General features: G+C 45.4%; 1 protein-coding gene across 8 annotated transcripts in view; it reads right to left on the bottom strand.

Moving 5' to 3' along the window:
• The window catches only part of fgfr3 (fibroblast growth factor receptor 3), a 167,889-nt gene that overhangs the window by 24,444 nt on the left and 120,924 nt on the right, over positions 1-22,521 (bottom strand). For 4 of the 8 annotated variants that reach the window (XM_041185735.1, XM_041185745.1, XM_041185726.1 and 1 more), the window contains 5 exons: positions 19,298-19,421; positions 12,305-12,495; positions 5,762-5,854; positions 4,807-4,951; positions 1,207-1,394 (listed from right to left, as the gene is read on the bottom strand). In XM_041185735.1, the coding sequence (XP_041041669.1) occupies positions 1,207-1,394; positions 4,807-4,951; positions 5,762-5,854; positions 12,305-12,495; positions 19,298-19,421 (741 nt within the window). Of the gene's footprint in view, positions 1-1,206; positions 1,395-4,806; positions 4,952-5,761; positions 5,913-12,304; positions 12,496-19,297; positions 19,422-22,521 lie in introns of all 8 variants that reach the window. The other 4 variants (XM_041185793.1, XM_041185783.1, XM_041185774.1 and 1 more) reach the window with 2 other exon arrangements.

A 22,521-nucleotide genomic window follows, 5' to 3' on the forward strand; every position in this document is an offset into this window, starting at 1 on the left:
TAATCCATGATATAGCAGGTGACTGCCTGCAGACTGCTGGACTGTCTGAGCATGACACCCAAACCTAATCCAGTCCTCACTGTGGACTGGATTTTTGATGACCTGGATCATTTCTAGGTCCTGACTCTGGGATGCTATTTTGATACACACAGACCCTAATTGGGCCAGAGGCGGGCTCAGCATCCAATTATGGTGTCGAGTGCTGCCTGAAGGCAGGAACTGACTCCAGGGTGTAATGATCAAAAGACATTCAGCAGCCATGACTGAGTTTGCTGTTGCCTTGTGGATTGTAACAGGCAGGGGAGCAGAGGGCCACAGCCTCACAGTGCAGCCAAGTGCCCAAATACTCGCCGATCCAGTACTTAATCAGCAAAGGCAACTTTGTGCCACTGCATGAGCACCTCGGTTTGACTTTCCCTTTTGATATCAGCAGCCACAACCAATAATGGCTCCCTGCAGTGCTCCCGACAGCTCTGCAGCAGCATGTCGCAGACCTTCTGCTCTTCCTGTCCGTCTCTTATGAAAGTTTCTTTCTGTCCCTCTTGAGCCCATTAAGAAGCTCTTCACTGAGCTTAACAGTGGGTTAATTGGAGGCAAGCGGGTTGCCGGTCCCCTCCCTTTGAAAATTGCAGTGTGTTTCTGAGGAGCCGGAAGACAGACACACCATCCGGGAACACTATTTTCAAAGTGCGCCCACACCCGACTTGACCCCCATGGGTGACTGAAAATCCAGCCCTGTTTGTCTACACACATGTGCTTCTGGCAAAGGGAGTGGGTCATCTGGTAATGATTAGGATTCGGTGGTGGGATAGTTTCCCCCTTCCTAACTCAGGGGTACTAAGGTCCCTGCTGCTGAATATATAGAGTATTTTTGCTGCAAAATCCATCCTCTAATCTGGAACGTTGCAAAAAAGGGGACTCCTGTTTTTAAACATGGCAGTTCACGAGACAGCCATCAGCCATGAAGCAAGCAGCCACTCGGGTGGTGATGGTGGCTTGGGTATTGTAAAAAGACAAACGTGAATTTTCCTTGATCTAATTAAGAGGCGATCAAGGTTAGAGCTGAAGGTTTTTTTTTGTGGGGGGGAGCAAGCAATATGAAAAATCAACAAAACAAAAAAGTGCATGGAGAAGTACAGTCGAATTCACCTTTAAAAAAAGCTGGTCTACAATACGCTCCAAACTCTTGTATCTACTTTCTGTTACCTGTCTCTTCAGCGGGAACTTGGAGAGTTTCTGCACTGGAGGTGGGTTCAGGGTTTTCTTTGAAGATGTTCTCATTCTGCACATGATCACTATAATAACAGTCAGTATGATAAGGACACAGCCCGTCACATAGATGAGGACATCAGCATAGACTGAGCCAGAATCATCCTCCTTCACCAAGTCTTCCGCTGCAGGGGAAATATTGTGAGAAACAAGTTAAAATACAGGGCTTTGGGGCTTCTGTGTGCCAACAGATAATGCTCGGTCAGAAAATTCTCGAGGGAGGAGAGTCCAATTTACTTTGTGATTTACTTCTTTAAGCACACACAGTGTATTCTGACAATAACTGTCCAAAAGTACAATTACCCTTGTGGTCACTTAGCCAAAGGAAAAGACACAAATGGATTCAAGGAGGCAAAATCCTGTTCAAAAAGCTATGATTTTTATCTTTCTTACTAATTAGCTCTCCTCCCTGTGCCCTTGCTTTTCCATTACTATCTTGCTGGGGCACAGCCTTACAGTGTAGGTCATCCTCCAGTTCTCTACCCAGTGGCTGTTATCTGTGTGTCACCAGGGTACCTTAACTGTGGAGGATACAATGGCCCTCACCCTATTATCCAACATTCACCCACTCTGATACTGTGATCAGGATCGGGAACCCCGGGCACTTTTCCAATAATTAACTCGGGGTACTGAGTTCAGCCATGCCAACGCCAAGGTGGAGGTCAGCTAACTCAGCACTCCCCAGGAAATTAAACCTGGTGTGTGTGGCTCAGAGCCGGCTGCACAGCAGGCAGAGTCCGCTGGTGTTAAAAATCAAATCAGATGGTTTTCACTAAACACAGAGAGTTTACATGTTGAACAGACCTGGGAGGTCCCCAGGTTTGATCTTCTGCTGTTCAGCTAAGCAGTTGTCAGGATGTTACAATTGGGAATGCCAGTGGGTCAGGGAAGAAAAACCTGCCAAGCTTCTACTGGTTGCTGTTCAGTGAACGTAGAACTCTTGCTGGGAGCGTGTTCACGTGATGTTGTACAGACAGGATCTGGCTCACATGCTGCCCATCACGATTGAATATGCATTTACCACTCACTGGCAATGATTGGCTACTTTGGTGAAGTACTGGGTGGGGGGGGGGGTGGGTGGAGTCACGAGCTCAGCCCTTGGAAACATACTTCAACAGCAAGTGGAAGACTTCAGAAGAGGAGGGAAAGAAGAGAATTGATGGGCAAAAACAATATTTCTAAAAAAATAACCCTTTCTACACATTGTGTGGTCTGCCCCAAGATAACTTTATAATAGTGCAAGGCTCAAGATATTGTCAACTTGACTGATTCTGATTGCATATTGAAGAGAAGAAATTAGAACACTAATGGAAATTATCTGTTAATAATGTGGCAGGCCTTAAATTAGCCAGCAAAATGTTAGTGGAAAAATATTACCCATGATAAATAGACTACACGTAAATTGGTCTCCCTTTAATTCTGAACATTTGTGATACTTTGACATTTCCAAGTGACCACAGAGGCTGAAGGAAGAAGCAATGGGGCTGAGTGTGGCATCAGAATGTACAGGTAAAGAGATGCACCATCTAGCGGTGAAACTGAGCATTGCACGTATGAAATTCAGTCACCAGAAGCGCATAGCCAAATACCAATGTGTAAAAATCAAATGAATTACATAATAAATACAAGTATACATAATTGATTACTTCATCCATATGTTAATATTAACAATTAAAATTTTAAAAAATCAAAAACCATTTTATCTGGGCAATATGCTGTGTTTCACATAAACTTGTATCTAAGAAAGTTTTGGCCTGTCTCCTGGCATTGTGCCTGAAGGATCAGAGCTATTACTGTAAAGGGGTGAGTGCCTGTACTCTTGGCGTCAGTTCTCAGATATGCCAAAGACAGTACCTTGAGGGACTTGAAGCTTTTTCAAATAAAATCCCATTAGAAATGTTCAAATAGGCTACAGCGGTGTTTGTTTATTTATTATGAAATATTTCTACTGGGTGAGTGTAGGCGAGCCTGTCAGGCTCCTGCTATTCATCTAATTTCAGTGAACTGTGAAAGTTTTTCACAAACATTCAGATAAAATGGTCACATTCACAGTGCGACCTCCATTTTCCATCCTCCTATTCACTGTCTTCCAGGTTGTCCATGAGAAGTAACAAAACAAATGCTTTGTGTGAAACATCAGCTCATTGCCCAGCTACTTTCACTATTGGTATTTCCTTTTCTTGGTGAATAGGCCTACAGAGAGTTTCATTTTATTAACTGGCATTTTACTTGTTGTCACACGTATGCCTTCTGGACTATAAGGAGGGACTGTCCCTCTTATGATAAGGTATCCTTTCTGATATGGCAGTGAACAGAGATTGCACTGTCATGGAAACCACACAGTAATTAGTGAACGAGTCTGGTTTATGAATTTATTACATTATTGTATTTCATTTTACCTCCAGTCATAACCCAATTGAAATGTTCAATTTTCAGTCCATATTCCGACAGGAGTGGAGCCTTTGCGTTATTATGCGGTGTTACCCTTTAAGTTATTGAAAACAAGCTGGCAAAATCATTGCGCTTGAAAAGCATAATTTTTTTCATCAGTTTGCATTCAAACAGAAATTTTCACCATCTGGATCCTTTCTCTTCAAAAATATATGTCCACACGGTGGCAAACAGGAAACCGGCCTGGGGGGAATTGGTGAGCCTGACATTGGAAAGGAGCCGAGTAAACTTCATGGGATAGTGTTTACCCCTCATATCCCAAGACAAGATTATCACTTTACTCAGCTCAGAAGGGTGGATCCCTGCCAGTGTCTGAGCTCAAGGTCGTTCAGACTGACACTAGACAAAGGAAGATACATCAGTGGTGATAAAGTTCCTGGGTGTCTCAGCAAGCCCATCATTTCAGTATGTTACAATAGAGATTTGATTTCTCCTATCATTGAGCTTCCCAAATCATGTCAGCTCCCACTGACCGATTGATTTAAATTTGGGGGAGGGAAGAAACTCACAAACACACACACACAAATGTAAAATAAAAAGCTGAGGTGATCACCAATTTTTTTCAATATTTTCTCTAGAAGGGGCACTGTGGTGTGTGAGGTGTGTGTGTGTGTGTGCGTGTGAATGTGTGTGTGTGTGTGAGGGAGAGAGAACTGGGCTGTGAACATCATGAGGTGCCCAGGTTCAATCCCAATCAAGATGTGCTTAGGAAGATTGGCGGACATCAACATTAAATTGTTCTCAACCTCTCTGGCCTAGGGAAGAGGGAACAGAAGAGTTAACGGCTCTGGCTGCTCACCTTGCTGCAGGTTGAATAGCCATCTGATACTCACTGTTTACACATGACATTTTGGTGTGTGTGGGGTGGGAGGGAGGTTAGTGGTTGGAATAATGGGAAATAATGGGAAAAACTGCACCTTTAAGAGATAGAATTGGGAAGTATTTAACAAAAAATGGATACTGATGGTGAGACTTCTATTTAAAATACGTGTGATTAAAAGAACAAAATACATCACAATCTTCCCATTTTGAAGAAAGAAACATTACACGATAATCACAAGAGAGAATGTGAAAGAGCAGAAATACCTGGCAGAACGGACAACCATGCAGAGTGATGCGAATACCCAATAGAATTACCAGCCAAACAGGTATACTCCCCTGCATCCTCAAAAGTAACATTTCGCAAGTACAGAATTTCTATTTCCTTATCCGTTGTGTTAATACCAGCAGTCTACAAAAAAAAAAGGAAACCAAACAGGATAGAAGAAAATGAAGGGAGAGGAGACAATAAGGTAGGTTTGACCCGCAGCACCTCAGTAAAAGTCCCTGCACACCACAGACCTGAAAGCAAGTTCAAGCACACGTAGAACGTTCCATCCTGCTCCAGAATGGTGCAACATGATAGACATTCCTAGCTCCGCGACCTGCACATTAGTCAAGAGTTCCCTTCACCAGGCTCTCACTCTCTCTGTCCCATTATTAGGCATGCAAGAGCAAAAACAAGTGTTTGAACTTGAAGGGTGGGGGGGAGGGGGGGGGAAGAAATTGACCCACAATATGCTGGATTGCTTCAAAGTCAGGTTTAATAAGAAAGGATTTTTTTTTCCAGAAATAGTCGCAGCAGGCGGAGGGAAAGAAAGGGGTGGACAAGAAAGACAGCACTGTTAAACAGAACAGCAGGGGGTGATATTTAAGAGCAGCCATTGGTTATTCAATGTGATAGTCTTTAAATTAGGAAAAGTGAGAGTGAGCAAAAGGGGATCATGGTAGGAAAAGAGCAAAAGGTGGAATGCAATCCTCTGTATTGTAGGAATTTTTTCCACAGCAAAGGGCAGCAGAGAGGGGTTCTCTTTCTATGCATAGCAGGGAAGAAGAGGAAAGGTTACTGGTGATTGGTTGGCAGCTTGCAGCAGTTGAGTTCAGTAACATACAAGGGATTTTCTTGCTCCACATTGGACTGGCGATGGTGGCGGGGAGCGGTGGCTGGAGGTTAAAGGTCGCCCTCAGGGATTCGAGGCCTGGGACAGAGTTTTGCGTTTACCTGGTTTCGGTTTGTTGACGTACAGCCAGTGCAGCTTTTCAGCCATGCCAACGAAATTGGTGGCTCTACACAGATACTCGCCCTCATCCTGTTCTGTCACATTGTAAAGAATGAGTTTAGCGTCCGCTTCAGCGGTATTACTTATCCACGACTGCAAGAATAGATCACACAGAACAGATCAGTAGGTTCAGATGCAGCTCCACAGCAAGGCTACAGCCAATGGTAGCAGTAGACATTCACGAATGGAGACCACTGGATGGAGTGGCGGGGAGTGGTGGCGTTATTTAATAAAATAAACTCGGCAGTGAACTTATCTTGCCCCCTTGGCCTACCTGTCCCATTGTTAGCTGGAGATGTCCCGTCTAGAAGGACAAGGGCAGCAGACACATGGGAACACCACCACCTGCATGTTCCCCTCCAAGCCGCTCACCGTCCTGACTTGGAAATATATCGCTGCTCCTTCACTGTCGCTGGGTCAAAATCCTGGAACTCCCTTCCTAACAGCACTGTGGGTGTACCTACACCACATGGACTGCAGCGGTTCAAGAAGGCAGCTCACCACCACCTTCAGAAGGGCAATTAGGGCTGGTCTAACCAATGATGCCCACATGCCATGAAAGAATACAAATATTGGTAGGCATGTGACCTTTTGGTAAACATTTATTATTAGGGAAGAAGCTTAAAAACTCCATCTGATTATTCCCTTCCTTTGAGGGCTGGTACGAGGGGGGTGGGCTATTTTGGGGGTGGCCCACCACACATTGGGACTACCTGTTTGCAGCACTGAAGGCAGTCGAGTTGCATCCCACCTCAGACCTCCCAGGTAAACCCAGTTTTAATAGGCATCCTGCCTGGAGATGCCTCCTTGCTTTGATTGAATATTAAATGGACGACAGTGAAATCTTATTATAGCCATACCATTGGCATTGATTCCTGCCTTGTTGGGATCTCCTGCTCTAGCTTGATCATTTTTGGAATCTCTAATGAACAATCTTCTTCCGGAATCACATTCTCGAAAATTATACACCGCAAAGCATCATTCCTAATGTACTATTGATGGATCCTTAATTACGGAGGGGAAAAAAGCCCAGGCACGTTCCCGTTTTTTTTGGGTTTCAAACAAATAAACGTCATTCCTTTAATTCTGGGGCTGAATCCAAATGACACCAAAGGGCCTCACTCCAGACCTACATGGTGATGTGGTTGAGACAGGTTAACAAGCCGCCGCGGCTGAAAGGGGGAAAGTGCGGCTTTCTAATATTAAGTCTGACGGATGATCCCACTCGCCCACGCAAGAGAAAAGAACCCCTAAACCAGCAGGTGAACACATCCAGTTCCTCAGTCTGCAGGCGAGATTGAGGCCGGAGGCTTGATCCTCAGGGCCCAATCCAGATTGGCCAGCCTGCGCTCAGGCCTCATTTCAGGCCTTCATTTTCCTGCCCAGGCTCTGCCACTGAAGGGAGCAGATTTCACTGCAAAAAGTTTTAATGCCAGCGGAACCCACAGAAAATTAAATGGAGCCCCATCAAAGTGCAGACATTGGTGCCCCTGCTGGGAGGGGATTTTAAACGGGGCCCTTGGAGGTGGGTTCGGAGGGGGAGGAGGAGCAAGATCAGAAGAAAAAGATGCGTTGCACCCGTTTCCCTTTTGCGTCCCTGCCTCCTGCCTCTTCCCCGGAGGCGGCTTCTGTGCAGCGATGGCAACTCGTCCGGCAGTGGCAGGGAATCAAATTCAAGCTTCCTAAATGGGCAAGTGCCAGCAAATTTCCACATTTGTGATAGCGTCGCACAAGGCCCCACGCTGTGTCAGAGCCTCGGCTATTCAGCGAAGGCAGCTGCACCACGCGAGGTCAGAGCAGCGCGGAGGTAAGCTGCAATCTGACCGTTTAATGGGGCAAACGGCAAGGCTGGGGGTATCCGCGGGCAGAGGCTGGCCACGGCGAAAGCAGCTCCGAGAAACTGCGCTCAGCGCGCTGAGAGGGCTGCTGGCTCCCTTGGGACTTTCTTGCGGCCATTTCGCTCCAGCTTCCTTTGAGGCTTTTGCCTCACAGACAGTCCAGGCGCTGTGAAGTAACGCTGATTGGGCCACCCTCCTCCTCAAACCTCCTGCCATCCTTAATGGAACAGCAAACCTGAAGGCTAACTGGTCACCTTTTGGAAAATTGACCCGGGGAGGGCGCACTGCTCTGGCTGCCGGGTTACGGACCCGTAAGTGGTCCCGGAGGCCAGAAATATTCTATGTCCGGACAGTTGAGCCCCACATTTAAAGGGCCTTTGTCACACGTTCTAGATTTCTTATTGCAGAATGTTAATTTTCCGCCAGTATAGTTCATCCTATGGCATTATGGCTTCGGGTCTGCCTTTTATCAGTTGGGGGGGGGGGGGGGTTTAGTGGGGGAGAGGTTGGATAATAGTAATTTTGAATAAGCACAAAATATATTTCTCACAGGCACAAAATGAGTGACCTGCCTGACATTGCACAAGCACATTTAATAAACTCTCAGTATGGTCATGTTCCTTTAATTCTTTGGGATGCCAAACCAATACATTTGTAAAATGCTTTCCATTATTCAGGTTATCTGCTCATTGAGCAGCGTGTTGTGCAAAGCATGGGGTGGGAGGGGAAATCACTCAGTTTTTTTTTAACATGAGCTCCAGGGCCCTGTTTCTGTTGCCATCTGCCACACTCTATAAATGAGCCTTTACAACATCAAACAAGCCCCTCCGGGCAAGAGAGGAGCAGGTGTTCCACTTTCCAGGCTTTCCCCACCCCCACCTCTAGCCCTTCCCCCCCATCACTATCTCCTCTCCCCATCTCTTTTCATTAGTTAGATTGGGAATCACCGGCCCCAGAGAGAATGCTACTTAGCTGATTACCGGGCAGGGGTGGAGGGGTGAAAGCCAATTGTTTGCAGCAACTGGTCAGTTCTCAGATCCACTCAGTGGTTCCACTGCCTCCGAGCCACTTGATGGGAGGCCGCAGCGGCTGGATAGCAATATGCAGTGTGCAAGCTCACACGATTTTAAAAAAAATTCAGTCTCAGGATGTGGTTGTTTCTGACAAGATTGACATTTATTGCCCATCCCTGAGAAGGTGATGGCTTGATGCCACTTCAGAGGGCAGTTATGAATCAATCATGTTGGTGTGAAGCTGGAGTCACATACTGGCCAGAGCTGGGTAAGGGTGGCAGGTTTCCTCCCCTAAAGGAAGGAGGCAGGTGGGACTTTTATAACAATCTGTCAGCTTCATTGTCACTTTTGTTAATACCATATGTCATGTTAGAGGTTAAGTTACTTGTCTTACTTGTAAAAGAACTTGCATTTATATAGCACCTTTCATGATCTCAAGACATCCCAAAGGGCTTTACAGCAAATGAAGTACATTGTAAAAGTTATGTCACTACTGCAGTGTAGGAAACGTGGCTGTCAATTTGCACACAGCCAGGTCCCATAACCAGTAATGTGATAATAACCTGATAATCCATTTAAGCAATGTTCGTGGAGCAATAAATATTGGTCAGGATTCCCCTGCTCTTCTCCGACTAGTCCCATGGGAACTTTTACATCCACCTGAGAGGGCAGACAAGGCCTGGGTTTAACATCCTGCCTGAAACTGCAACACAGCACTCCCCCAGTACTGCACTGGAGTGTCAGCCTGGATTTTGTGCTCAAGTATCTGGAGTGGCATTTGTGCCCACGATGCTCTGACTCAGAGGAAAGATGGCTACCCACAACCAACATAGTATTACATAATATTATTCCATGATATTATGTAACACAGCAATGGAGTGCTACATCATCGATGATCTCTAAGCAGCTGAAACCGATCCTCAGACCTTGTGCAACCGAAAGCACGATTAACAGGCACGGTTTGCAAGGTACTTGAGACAATGCTCCTTGCTTGGGGAGTGAGTAAGATTGTACTTGCTATGGTGCATCTGGCAGCATCTTACAGCATTATGTCATTTATAAATCACAAATACCAAGCACTTTTTCACGAAGGTGTCACACCTTTTAAGCAGGATTCAACTTGTTTGTATAGAAAGTATTGGGCTGATTCCTGAACAATAAGGTGCCTGATTTCAGAGGACCCAACATGCCATGAATTTCCATGCTACTTGCCGCCCCAAAATTTCAAATCAGTCTCAGAATGACAAGCCGCACTGAAGCACTGTTTCAGCCCTGTTTTTACAGACGAATTTTTTTTTCTTATCCCTTTTGACTTCTCTTAAAGAGAAAGCTGTTTAGTTCCAGGCCAGTGGTCTTCATTCCTGGCAGGGCTGTTAAATCCACGTGATGCCATTGTTTGCCTTGCGTCTATTTGAAAATCCTCTTTGTGCTCACTGTGCACATTCCACACTCACTCTGCTATGTCCCCCTACCACCCCTCCACACCCCTTGCTTTTTTGCTATTATCTTCTCTGATCCCAGGTTTAAGGGGAACTTGGTTAAACAACACAGCAGCTCAAAGTGGCTGCACTGAATCCACAGACACAAGCATCTTGCCAGCCAGCTCAAAAAATAGGGGATAAGCAGAGGCTTAAAGTCTTTCCTGCGGTTTGTTTTACTATAACAAGGGTATGAGAATCATGGTCCCACTGTAAACCTCAGTGTGTATCCAGTCTTCCCAGCTGGGCTGGGCAGGACTCCGGGCAATTTTTAAAAAAAGGGAAAATCACGTTGATAGGGCAATGTGCAGATAGATGGAAAGTTGCAATGTCAGGCAGTGCGGTCAGTAAATATCTCACTGTGAGACTGGTGGCCACTGACACTGCCACCACGCCCCAGATAAAAGCTTACTTTACTGGAACAGAAAATCAGCAAGTCCATTAGTTTATGCTGTTCGGCGTATCAAACTGCATTTTCACGATTGGGATTCGGGAGGCTTTTACAGTTCTTCTGGGGGAACTCTGGGGAATTCCATACTCATGAGTATGGAATTAGAAAGGTCAGTTGTTCCATCTGGCCTATTCCCTCCACACGTCATTTTGCTATACTATGAACTCTACCCAATCCACGTGATCTTGAGGAAGACAACTACAGATAAATTCCAAGAGAATGAAACTCTTGTGAAAACATTCATCACTCAACAAAACACCAGGCTATTGATCTAATTGACTCCATGATTTCATCTAATGCTCAAGGAGATTTGATTTCCCATTTTCTGGACTGAATTGCTGTTCTTCCGTCCTTGAAAAATTTGCAAACAGAACGAGTTTCAACTCTTCGCTGCCTTTCCCAAGTGCTCATACTTCTTGTTTGAGGATCAGTGCAATTGGGCGCACAAACAAACACATAGCAAAAGGATGGTTTGGGGTTTAATTCTTTGTCTGTGTTGGCTTAGCTAAAGGTAGCAGTGGGGAAGCTATGAGCAGACTCAGCATCACAGAACCAGGTTGCGGAAATTTAAAGCACTTACTCCTGATTGTTATTCACTGTCACTGGCTGAGATCAGCTTGGGCTAGATGATGAGCTACAGACCTTCTGCTGTGTTTGGTTCAGTGTAACATTGAATAATGTCATTGAACACTACCACCTAAAAGGACAAGGACAGCAGGTAGATGGAAAGACATCCACCTGGAAGTCCCTCTCCAAGTCACTCACCATCCTGACTTGGAAATATATCACTGTTCCTTCACTGTCACTGGGTCAAAATCCTGGAACTCCCTTCTTTAACAGCACTGTGGGTGTACTTACATCACATGGGCTGCAGCGGTTCAAGAAGGCAGCTCACCACCACCTTCTCAAGGGCAACTAGGGATGGGCAATAAATGCTGGCCCAGCCAGCGAAGCCCACATCCCATAAATGAATTAAAAAAAACACTGGGTGATGCATTCACTCACTCACCCATCAGGAGAACAGTCATTTAAGCTTGGCAATACTTTTATTATTTAAAATTCACATCCTTGTGTTCAAATCCCCCCCATGGCTTCATTCCTGCCTTACTCGTGTAACCTTCTCCAGCCTCACAACTCTTTGAGAACCCAGCTTTCCTCTAACATTCACCTCTTGTGCAGCTCCAACACACTCCTGCCTTTCAGCCACCCAGGCCCTCATCTCTGGAATTCCCTCCTTAAACCTCTCCACCTCTCTCTTCTCCTTTAAGACTCTCATCAAATTCTCATAGCACTGCAGGTGTACCTATACCACATGGACTGCAGCGGTTCAAGAAGGCAGCTCACCACCACCTTCTCAAGGGTAACTAGGGATGGATGATAAATGTTGGCCCAGCCAGTGAAGCCCACATCCCTTGAATGAATAAATTTATTTTTTAAAAAGCTGATTTCTTTGACCCTCCCCCATCTTTAGTCAATTCTCTTAATATCATCTCTTTGGCTCTTGTCTGTTAATGTTCCTGTGAAGCACTTTGGGACGTTTTTCTATGATAAAGATGCCATAGAAACACAAGTGATCGTCAAATCCTTGAATAGTTGTGAGTAATAATTACACTTTCACATTGTGCAGGTGAATGCCACAGAGCACAGATGGAATTATTGATTGCCATGTTTATCTGCTGTGCTGCTCAACAATCCTGTTACTTACTTTCAGCACCATGACGTACGGAGCTCCATCTGGCCCCAGTTTGCTGCCATTGACTTCCACATGTTTAAGCCACTGGATGTGCGGCTGTGCATCACTGAAGACCTTGCAATGGAATTCCACGTCGCTGCCCACAACCACTGACTGGTTTGCAGGCAGTCCCGCCTGAAGAATAGGCCGATGTGGAGACCTTTCTAAAAATGGAAAGAGACGTTTCAGATTAAAACAAAGCAACACACGCAACTTCATTTGGGAATTAGTAATAAAACAGTTATTATTATTTATCCGCAGGGTGCAAGATTATCAGCAGTTGGATTAAGCTGCAGGTGAGGTAGTAGAGTTAAGGGAAAGGGCTCTGGATGACAGGCTGAGAGAGTAAATTATTGGAGGATACGCCAAGTGAAGGGCTTTCTCTCATTTTTGTATGTGAATGCCACTGGCAGCTTTATCATGAGTATGGAATTAGAAAGGTCAGTTGTTCCATCTGGCCTATTCCCTCCACACGTCATTTTGCTATACTATGAACTCTACCCAATCCGCGTGATCTTGAGGAAGACAACTACAGATAAATTCCGAGAGAATGAAACTCTTGTGAAAACCTTCATCACTCAACAAAACACCAGGCTATTGATCTAATTGATACCAGCCATTACAACACTGAGTTCCACACATGATCCAGTGGATGATTCATCCTTCGAAGCTCCAATTAGGCTTGATTTTTATTTTCATGGCTGCTGGTCTTCTCTGCTGGCATTGTCCCTTTTAATCACCATCTTTCCCAAAACCACTCCCACTTGGTAGCTTTCTCTCTTCCTTCAAGTTGTGTCACCACATTCCTCAGGCACTGAGCCTGCACGTTCCCCTTCCCTCAAATCAAGAGATGCACAGTTTTATCTCGGTGCCTGGTGTTGGGGAGCGAGAGGGACAAGAAAGCAAAGCAAGGGTGTGATTACAGTGTGGCTGTAGTCGCATGTTATCAGTGACCCATACATTAGGGCATCTTATGTTCAGGGCCTTGTCCTGAACCACAGGACTAAACTGAATAAAAGGCCAATCCATGGCCGCAGGGCATTGTCAGCACAGTTGGCCTGGTGCTGCCGTGGAGATCAACAGAGGCAAGGCCCGACAAGAGCAAGTTTAATGCAGCAAATGAATGGGGGAAGCCTATCCCTTTGCATATTTGTTGCGAACACTGAATGGAAATGTGTTATATTATCGACAAAGGTGACTTTGAATTAAAAATGCAACTAATTATATCTCACACCACTGCAGCTCACTGACTGTCACAGTTCATTTCAAACATTAATCCCCTTTTTAATACCTTTGCTTCAAATCAGCTTTTGCAGTGTCTAACCACACAGACTCCTTTTCACTGTTAACAGTGTAACTGTAGTCTTTAATCAAGCTACGACAGCAATAATAGATTAGGGGGCTGTAGTGTTTTGGGACTGAGCCCAGCTCCTGGTGTTAGTATGAGGGGCTTTCTATGATCCAAAATGATGCCGTATTATTCATACAAATGAGGTCTGGGCTATTTCTTTTTAAACACAGACTGTGGTGTATTTGTACGAAGTGTAGAATATTAACTATTCTGTCTGGGAGATATGGTGGTAAGGGGTCATACATTCTCTTTCCATTTTCGAAACATGAATGAGAGGCTGAATAAGCAGGTTAAAAAAAAACAGCTAAAAAAACAAGGCTCCCCGGCTTGACGACTCATTTGATAAAAAGCTCACCACCACCTTCCCAAGGGGACTTAAGGATGGGCTTTGCCAGCGATGCCCACATCCCATGAATGAATAAAAAAGGACTGTGCAGCATGGTCCTGAGTCCTGGATACACACAGTAGCCATTGGAGGCACCCTTTCACTGTTGTTACACTAATGATGTACAGGGATTAAGAGAAAAAAAAAGTTAAAGTCTGCCTCCTATAAACCTCTTCTTTGCCCACTTTCTTCTTGGCCAATCTCTGATAACCAGGGCAGTATTCCATAAGCAACAAAAACAAAAATAGCTGGAAAAACTCAGCAAGTCTGACAGCATCTGAGGAGAGGAATACAGTTAATGTTTTGAGTCTGGATGACTCTTCATAGTATTCCATAAGTGTCAGCTGTCACCCTCTGGCACAATATCCCCTCTCCCTGTATCGACATTGAAGCCTGGATTTTCCAATTGCCTTCATTTGAATGCCGCTGTAGCCCATTTGTTTTTAATTGGATCTCCACCAGCACTGAACTGTGCCAATCAAAAAACACTGGTTTTGAGGCTTTGCAGCCTAACCAACCATCTCACCCAAATCCAATCCCACCTACCCTGAGTAAATGGCTGTGCCTCTACAGGGGTCACTGTGGAGTGACCAGGTGTAAGAGCCCTGGATAATTTTCCATTCCCTAATGCAGGTCTGAGCCCTGGTTGATATCAACTAACCTGGCACAAATCAAGAACTGAGGATGCCTCTTGTACGGTACAGACAGGGAGACTTGTATACCTGAGCTGTTGACTTGGCTGAAGACCTTATTGATAATATTCCCTTGGTAGCTGTGGCTCAGATGGTGGCACTCAACCTCCTGTGTTACAATGCTGTGAGTACAAATTCCATTTCAGAGAGCTGAGCACAAGATCTAGGCTGATACTACAGTGCAGTACTGAGGGAATGCCACACTGTTGGAGGTGCCATCTTTTATATGAGCTGTTAATCCAAGGCCCAAGTGCCTACTGGGGTGGATGTAAAAGAGCCCATGGCACTATTTGGAAGAGGAGCAGGGCCATTTTCCAGGTGTTCTGGCCTACATTGATCGCTAAAACAGAATAGCTGGTCGTTATAACATTGCTGCTTGTAGGAGCAATTGTTGACTCTTAAACACCCTCTGAACAAGGGCAATTAGGGATGGGCAACAAATGCTGGCCTAGCCAGCACCGCCCACATCCCGTGAACGAATGAAAAAAACTTGCTGTGTGCAAATTTGATGTCCTGTTTCCTACGTTACAGCAGTGATTGCACTTTAAAGGTACTTCATTGGCTGTAAAATGCTTTGGGATGACCTGTGGGCATGAAAGGTATGTAATGCCAGTCTTTCTATTTCTAACGATATTGTAGATGAAGTAGTAGGAGCACTTATTGCCAGCTTTGATATTTCATATAATATTTTGACTTCACTGCTGACCATGGATCACTCAGTCTACAGTAAGCCCTCATTTTCTTCAGGATTTCAACAAATGTCAATCATAAGATTGAGAAAAAGCAATAATTCAGCTTTAAATGATAGCTACCTAATACTTCTATCAACCGTTATTTCTGGGTTTAATATTCTCCATACAGCAAACTAATTGACCTCAAGGTATTAGGCTTGTTTGAATGAACAATGACATCTTACTAAAGGTGATCTCATTTGAATCCCTAATCAATGCAACAAGATAAGAAGATATGGACCACTGGCTCTTCAGCAATTTATTATCCAATCCCTAAAGAGTTTTACAATTGGATTTTCTACAATTGCCTTTAAGTGCACTGGAAATCATTGTTGTTACAGACAAAAGTAATTATTGTGATTTTTTTTTTTACAATAACAATAAATCATTATAATTGAAAGCTTCTACTTTCATCTTCTATTCCAATCTTTAAGTACCCCTTCAGTTCAGAGGGTAAGGAAAGGCCCACTCCTTCCACAGACCATATATTGTTTCTCTGTTATGGTCTCACTTCATCCATTTAACATCCCGTGGGGTAGTTTTGTTTAAATACTCCCAGCTCCCCCAAGGTAATCAAGCTAAACTCCAGAATATTCATTCGTCTCGGTCACACAATCCCACTGGACTGTTGCCTGCCACAACAACAGCCCTCCCACCCATCCTCCCTGTACAGTACTCAATCTTCTCAGGACTTTCCTCTTCTTACAACCTCCAGCATTGTTCCCATCTTACTATTTCTCCAGCCCCTTCTTAAAGGAATTGACAGTCGCTGCTGCTTTTGTCAGGCATCCATTTTTCTTGACCCCCTTCCAGGCCTCTGCCTGTACCTCATGTTACTGGCCTCCATAAAGAGGTTAAGATTGATTTGACCTTCAGATTTCAATGCTTGGGGGGAATTCTGACTTTGGGTGTAACACGGGCGACAATGACTAAACCACCCATTACACGTCTCTTTCAATTAAGCTGCAGCAGGCCATTTCCTTGTTTTTATTCATTCATGAGATGTGGGCTTCGCTGGCTGGGCCAACATTTATTGCCCATCCATAACTGCCCTTGAGAAGGTGGTGGTGAGCTGCCTTCTTGAACCAGGGCAGTCCATGTGATGTAGGTACACACACAGTGCTGTTAGGAAAGGAGTCCCAGGATTTTGATTCAGTGACAGTGAAGGAACGGCAAAATTTTCCAAGTCAAGGTGGTGTGTAGCTTGGAGGGAACTTCCAGGCGTTAGCATTTGGATGTATTTGCTACCTTTGTCCTTCTAGATGGTAGTGGTCATGGGCTTGGAAGGTGCTGTCTAAAGAGCCTTGGTGAGTTCGTGCAGTGCATCTTATAGATGGTACACACTGCTGCTACTGTGCGTCGGTGGTGGAGGGAGTGAACACTTGTGGATGAGATGCCAATTAAGCGGGCTGCTTTGTCCTGGATGGTGTCAAGCTTCTTGAGTGTTGTTGGAGCTGCACTCATCCAGGAGAGTATTCCATCACACTCCTGACTTGTGCCTTGTAGATGGTGGACAGGCTTTGGGGAGTCAGGAGGTGAGTTACTTGCTGCAGGATTCCTAGCCTCTGGCCTGCTCTTGTAGCCACATATTTATATGGCTAGTCCAGTTCAGTTTCTGGTCAATGGTAACCTCCAGGATGTTGATAGTGGGGGAGTCAGCAATGGTAATGCCATGTCAAGGGGCGATGGTTAGATCCTCTCTTGTTGGAGATGAGTCATTGGCTGGCACTTGTATGGCACGAATGTTATTTGCTACCTCTTGTCAGCCCAAGCCTGGATATTGTCCAGGTCTTGCTGCATTTGGACATGGACTGCTTCAGTATCTGAGGAGTCGCAAATGGTGCTGAACACTGTGTAATCATCAGCGAACATCCCCACTTCTGACCTTATGAAGGAAGGAAGGTAATTGATGAAGCAGCTGAAGATGGTTGGGCCTAGAACACTGCCCTGAGGAACGCATGCAGTGATGGCCTGGAGCTGAGATGGCTGACTTCCAACAACCACAACCATCTTCCTTTGTGCTAGGTATGACTCTGACCAGCAGAGAGTTTCCCCACGATTCCAGATTTGCTAGGGATCCTCGATGCCACACTTGGTCAAATGCTGCCTTGGTGGATGCCTGTGTTGTATCTGTACGGGAACAGCTTGGCTAGGGGCGTGGCAATTTCTGGAGCACAAGTCTTCAGTACTATTGCTGGAATATTGTCAGGGCCCATAGCCTTCGCAGTATCCAATGCCCTCAACTATTTCTTGATATCACATGGAGTGAATTGAATTGGCTGAAGACTGGCATCTGCGATACTGGGGACATCCTCCAGAAAATCTCACTCAGATCAAAAATATAAGAATGTCTGATGAATTGGAGGTGCAGCTATCCTCTCCATCATCAAGTATCTCCCCCTTACAAGCCCTGTGGTCCCAACTTCCATTCTGCACTCAGCTAACTCATATCAGTGATACAAAAGGCCTCAGCCCCTCTGGATAGGGGAGTGGAAAATCAGTCACAGTTCCCCTATTCTGATCGGTCTGTAATCATCTCTCCTGGAAGATGAGTGGACCAGATTGGACATGGCTGTGGCATTCTCCCCGGTAAGGAGTGAGGATCAGCTTGGTGAGGCACCGTAGGCTGTCCAGCACAAGTGAAACAGTAGCCCAGTGAGGGAATCAAGGCCTCAAGAAAGAAGCAAAGAGTAAATAACAGACCTTGTGTTGAAATAATATTTCATCACATCCTCATGGTATCCCCAAAGCACTTCACAATCAATGGGTTACTTCCGACCTGTACTCTTACACAGGCTAGCACTGCATCCAATTCGCGCACAGCAGGATCCCATAAACAGCAAAGGAATGAATAACTAGCTAACCTGTTTTTGGGGTGATAGTGGTAGAAGCTCCTTGCTCTGCTTATGACGGTGCCACATGATCAATTTTGCCCACCTGAACAGGGAGGTGGGACCTCAGTTTACCATCTCACCCAAAATGACAGCACATCTCAGAATACAGCCGCCCACTCAGCACTGTTGGGGAGTATCAACTTGGACAATGTCTTCAAATCTGGGACTAGAGCTTGAAACTATGGGGAGAATTCTCCCTTCAGCGAGCGGAGGCGGGGCCTGCTCTCCGGCGCTTAAAATGACGCGCAGTGATAGCGGGTGGACGTCCCAATGTCACCACGCGTCATTTAGATGGTGGCTGCGCACCCAGCGAACTGCCAAAGGCCTATTAAGGCCATTATTAAACTAATTAAAGTTGTTAAGAATGCTGCCCGTCCAACTTTAAGGTTGGCGGGCAAGTGAAGAGCCCAGTCAGCCTTCAGAAAAAACATGAAGCCTCATCCACGGGTGGGATGAGGTTTCATGAGGGATTTAAAATTTATGTTACATTTTTAATAAAAGTAATTGACATGTCCCAGCTCATGTGACAGTGCCACATGAGGGGATATGTCAATAAAATTTTTCACCTCATTTATTATCCTTTTAAAAGTAGCACTGGTCTCCCTGAGGCAGCACTTTGCCTCAGGGGGATCTGTGCGCTCTTTCATGCGCACATGTGCACTCTTGGCTCAGGGAACCCCCCTCCCTGGCCGGACAGGGAGCACATGGTGCTTGCTGGCGCATGTCATGCTGGGTGGGCCTTAACTGGCCCACCCCACATAAAATGGTGGCAGATCGGGAACCCGCCTGCTCCCGCACAACGGGGGGAAAATGCTGCCCGATGACTTCTAACAGGCTCATTACCAATATTACACATTGTGATTTCAACCCATATTTGTTAGCAGCCCAATCAAACCGAACAGAGCCATCTTACCGAGTACATCCAGCTGGTAGGTGTGGGTAATGCTGCCATATTTGTTCTCGACCACGCACGTGTAATTGCCACGATCCGAAGGGACTACACTCTCCATCACCAAACTCCACTGCTGGTGTCGCAACTAGTGGAAGAAAGCAGATAAAAGATGGTCACCACTTTTCTTCAAGGGGTCTAAATTCCTGCTGGTTTCTGAGTGTGAGCCTTTCCAAACATAGAAGAAACAGAAGTGCTCCCTGACCAGCTCACCTACTGGTTAATCAGCAAACTGCAGGTCAGTGCGTCATTGAGTGAAATGTTCTACTTACAAAGCTCAAACACACTGGCAGATCCCCGTGCCCCTTCCCTGCCAACCCACAATCTCAGTGAGTGAAATGTGGAAGCCAGCAGCTGTAAGAGAGAGCAGGAAGTTATAAGCAGCCTGGGTTCCCGTGGCTGATCGCTACCCAGTGATTGCCTCCACCCCTGTGCTTCCCCACCACCTGCCGCCCTTAGGCCTCCTTTGTGTGAGCTCCCCTTCAGGCAAACATTCGAGATTCTAGATTAGCAACTTGGTGAGGCACTAACGGGTTGCCATTGGGCCCAATCCCAGTCAAAAGTCATTGCCTTCAGGACAAAAAGGCTCCCTTTATCTTCCAAGTGAAGCAGGCTTTGGCTGAGTGCACACTATGGCAATGCCTTTACATGACCGGTTTCTGGAAGCAACGGAGGCTTTGATGGTGCAAAATCCTGGCGAGGTTTCTACTGTTTGCGCAGCAAATCCCATTGCCGCCTTTAAAGTTTTGTTAAGAAGTAACAGGGGTGCCAGCTAAGCATGTCTGATATGTTTCAGAACATGTTCGGCCGTGATACTTTAGATATGAAAAACAAAATGTTCGAGACCATCAAAGCTCTGAACCACTGCTTTACTTCCCAGGCAAAGGACACATTAAAATTCCTCATTCATGGAAAGATTTGAACTGAGAATGCTTAATAGATTCAGGAGAACAGTGCTCAACTGGGACAACCCATGACTGCTGTCAGCTACTCCCCCCAGTAACTTTCCTTCCTGTTGTCAATACTATCCAAAGCCAGAAGCCCCACCATTCCCACTGCTAATGTAGGGAGGGAATCCCTCCCTGTGCTCCCTCCATTAACTGGAGACCTGACAGCAGTTCATGTGGTCGGGTCAAATACATTAAAAAGTGAGGGAGCACTGTGCATAAGCAGTACTCCATCGATACAGAACTGCTCTCAGGAAGGCTATTAACAGTCCACAGTTACAACAGGATGCTGCTGAGGATACAAAGTGAATGTAGCCTGGTGACCATTTTGGCTGCCTCAAAGGTTCATTGTCATTTATACTGACTACATGGGAAATGGCTTATAGGAGGTCACTGATTCAGGAGGAGTGACACTGACAACACTTTCTATCCGTGTATGGTGAACATTGCTGGTGGCAGGGGCTGATGTTAACTCCTTTTGTAGTGCTTTACTTCATTGCAAGTCGGAGGACCTCACTCCCGTTCACAATTCAGTGACTCCACTGGAAAGTGTACAGTGGTTAAGGATCGGAACAGGCTTGGCTGTGATGCCCCTTGTGCTCGAATAGCAAGGTGGTGTGAGATGTATAGCTCCAGACGTGAATAATGTCCACCTGGGTGAGGAAGCCAGTGAGTGAGTAATACCCAGAGCCGTGCACAGCCGTAAAGGGTCAGCGGTTTCAAGAGACCAAAGGAGACACCAGCGAGAGATTAAAGTTAATATCTTTGTGCTGCTGTTTAGAAAGAGATGGGAGCAAAGAGCAGAAACACATTTGAACACATTTGTTATAGCTTGCAAGACAATCGCAGGCTTCCTTGGTTGGTAAAGGATTAAACAAGCCTTATATTCATCTGGTTAAGCGTGCAATGTCACATGGGCTTTAGAAGGATTATAAAATATTGCAGATTCCTGAACGGATTTGAAAGCTGCTTTCAAATGGGATTTTACACTGAAAACCAACCTGACTTTTTCTAGTTTATGTGCAATTCTGTAGTGAAGGTGGGATGTTTAGGTAATTTTAACAAAACCAAGGAGCATTTCAAATTGTTGTATATTTTAATTTTTTTTAGTAGGTTAAGAGCTGTCATTAAACAGGTTTTTTTTGTTTGTTATTGTGTATTTGCCATTTTTCTATTGCTGTTCTTTAAGAGAGTTTATCTGATTCACCTCACGAGTAATGGACAGGAACTCAGTCTGCACAGCCATTCCAGTCTCTGGTGGAGAAAAACATTTATGATATTTGTTCCCTATCCTTCTGAGGGCAGTGGTGAAGAGATAAAGCTGGATATAGCCTGATGGAGTAATTGTCAAGCCTGCCTCATTTCCTGGGGTGAAGCGGAATGGGGGGCAGGTGGAGGTGGCGAGGGTTAGTCACATTGAATAACAGTGGCAGGCTCCTGATGGGGTTTCCACATCACAAAGTGAGTTCTCTCTACCCCAGACCACTCACCACTCCCTATGCACTTTCTGTAGGAGAAACAAGAATGGCTGCTGCAGGGGAGGTGGTGGCGTAGTGGTATTGTCACCGGACTAGTATTTCAGAGACTTAGGGTAATGCTCTGAGGACCTGGGCTTGAATCCCACCGAGGCAGATGGTGAAATTTGAATTCAATAAAAATCTGGAAATAAAAGATTGGCAATGACCACGAAACCATTGCTGATTGTTGTAAAAACCCATCTGGTTCACTAATGTCCTTTAGGGAAGGAAATCTGCTGTCCTTACCTGGTCTGGCCTACAGACCCACAGCAATGTGGTTGATTCTTAAATGTGCTCTGAACAAGGGCAATTAGGGATGGGCAGTAAATGCTGGCACCTAGCCAGTGACACCCACATCTCATGAATGAATAAATTTTTAAAAATGAGCGATTCCTACCGGTGTAACTGGGCCAGCTGAAGAAGAGACCGACTTTATTTGTAAAACTTTAAAACTTATACCGGATCAACTGCCTCGGAGCGGGGACGGGAGGCATATTTACATCTTAAACCCCACCCACCGCCTCCCCCACAAACACCCTCACAGGATGCGCAAATTAACAACGGAAGCAGTTTTTATTGTTGCCAATTTTAAGGTTTGAGAAAGGATTTAATTCTGAAATTGGATAAGGCGTCCCCACAATGTTTCACTTTGAATTAGGTGCCCAGCATAAATGGGATCTGTCAAGTAGATCCTCCAGAGGCTCTACTTTTACAGGGGGCAAGT

This window comes from Carcharodon carcharias, chromosome 1 (assembly GCF_017639515.1).
Source record: "Carcharodon carcharias isolate sCarCar2 chromosome 1, sCarCar2.pri, whole genome shotgun sequence".
NCBI classification, from domain to species: domain Eukaryota; kingdom Metazoa; phylum Chordata; class Chondrichthyes; order Lamniformes; family Lamnidae; genus Carcharodon; species Carcharodon carcharias.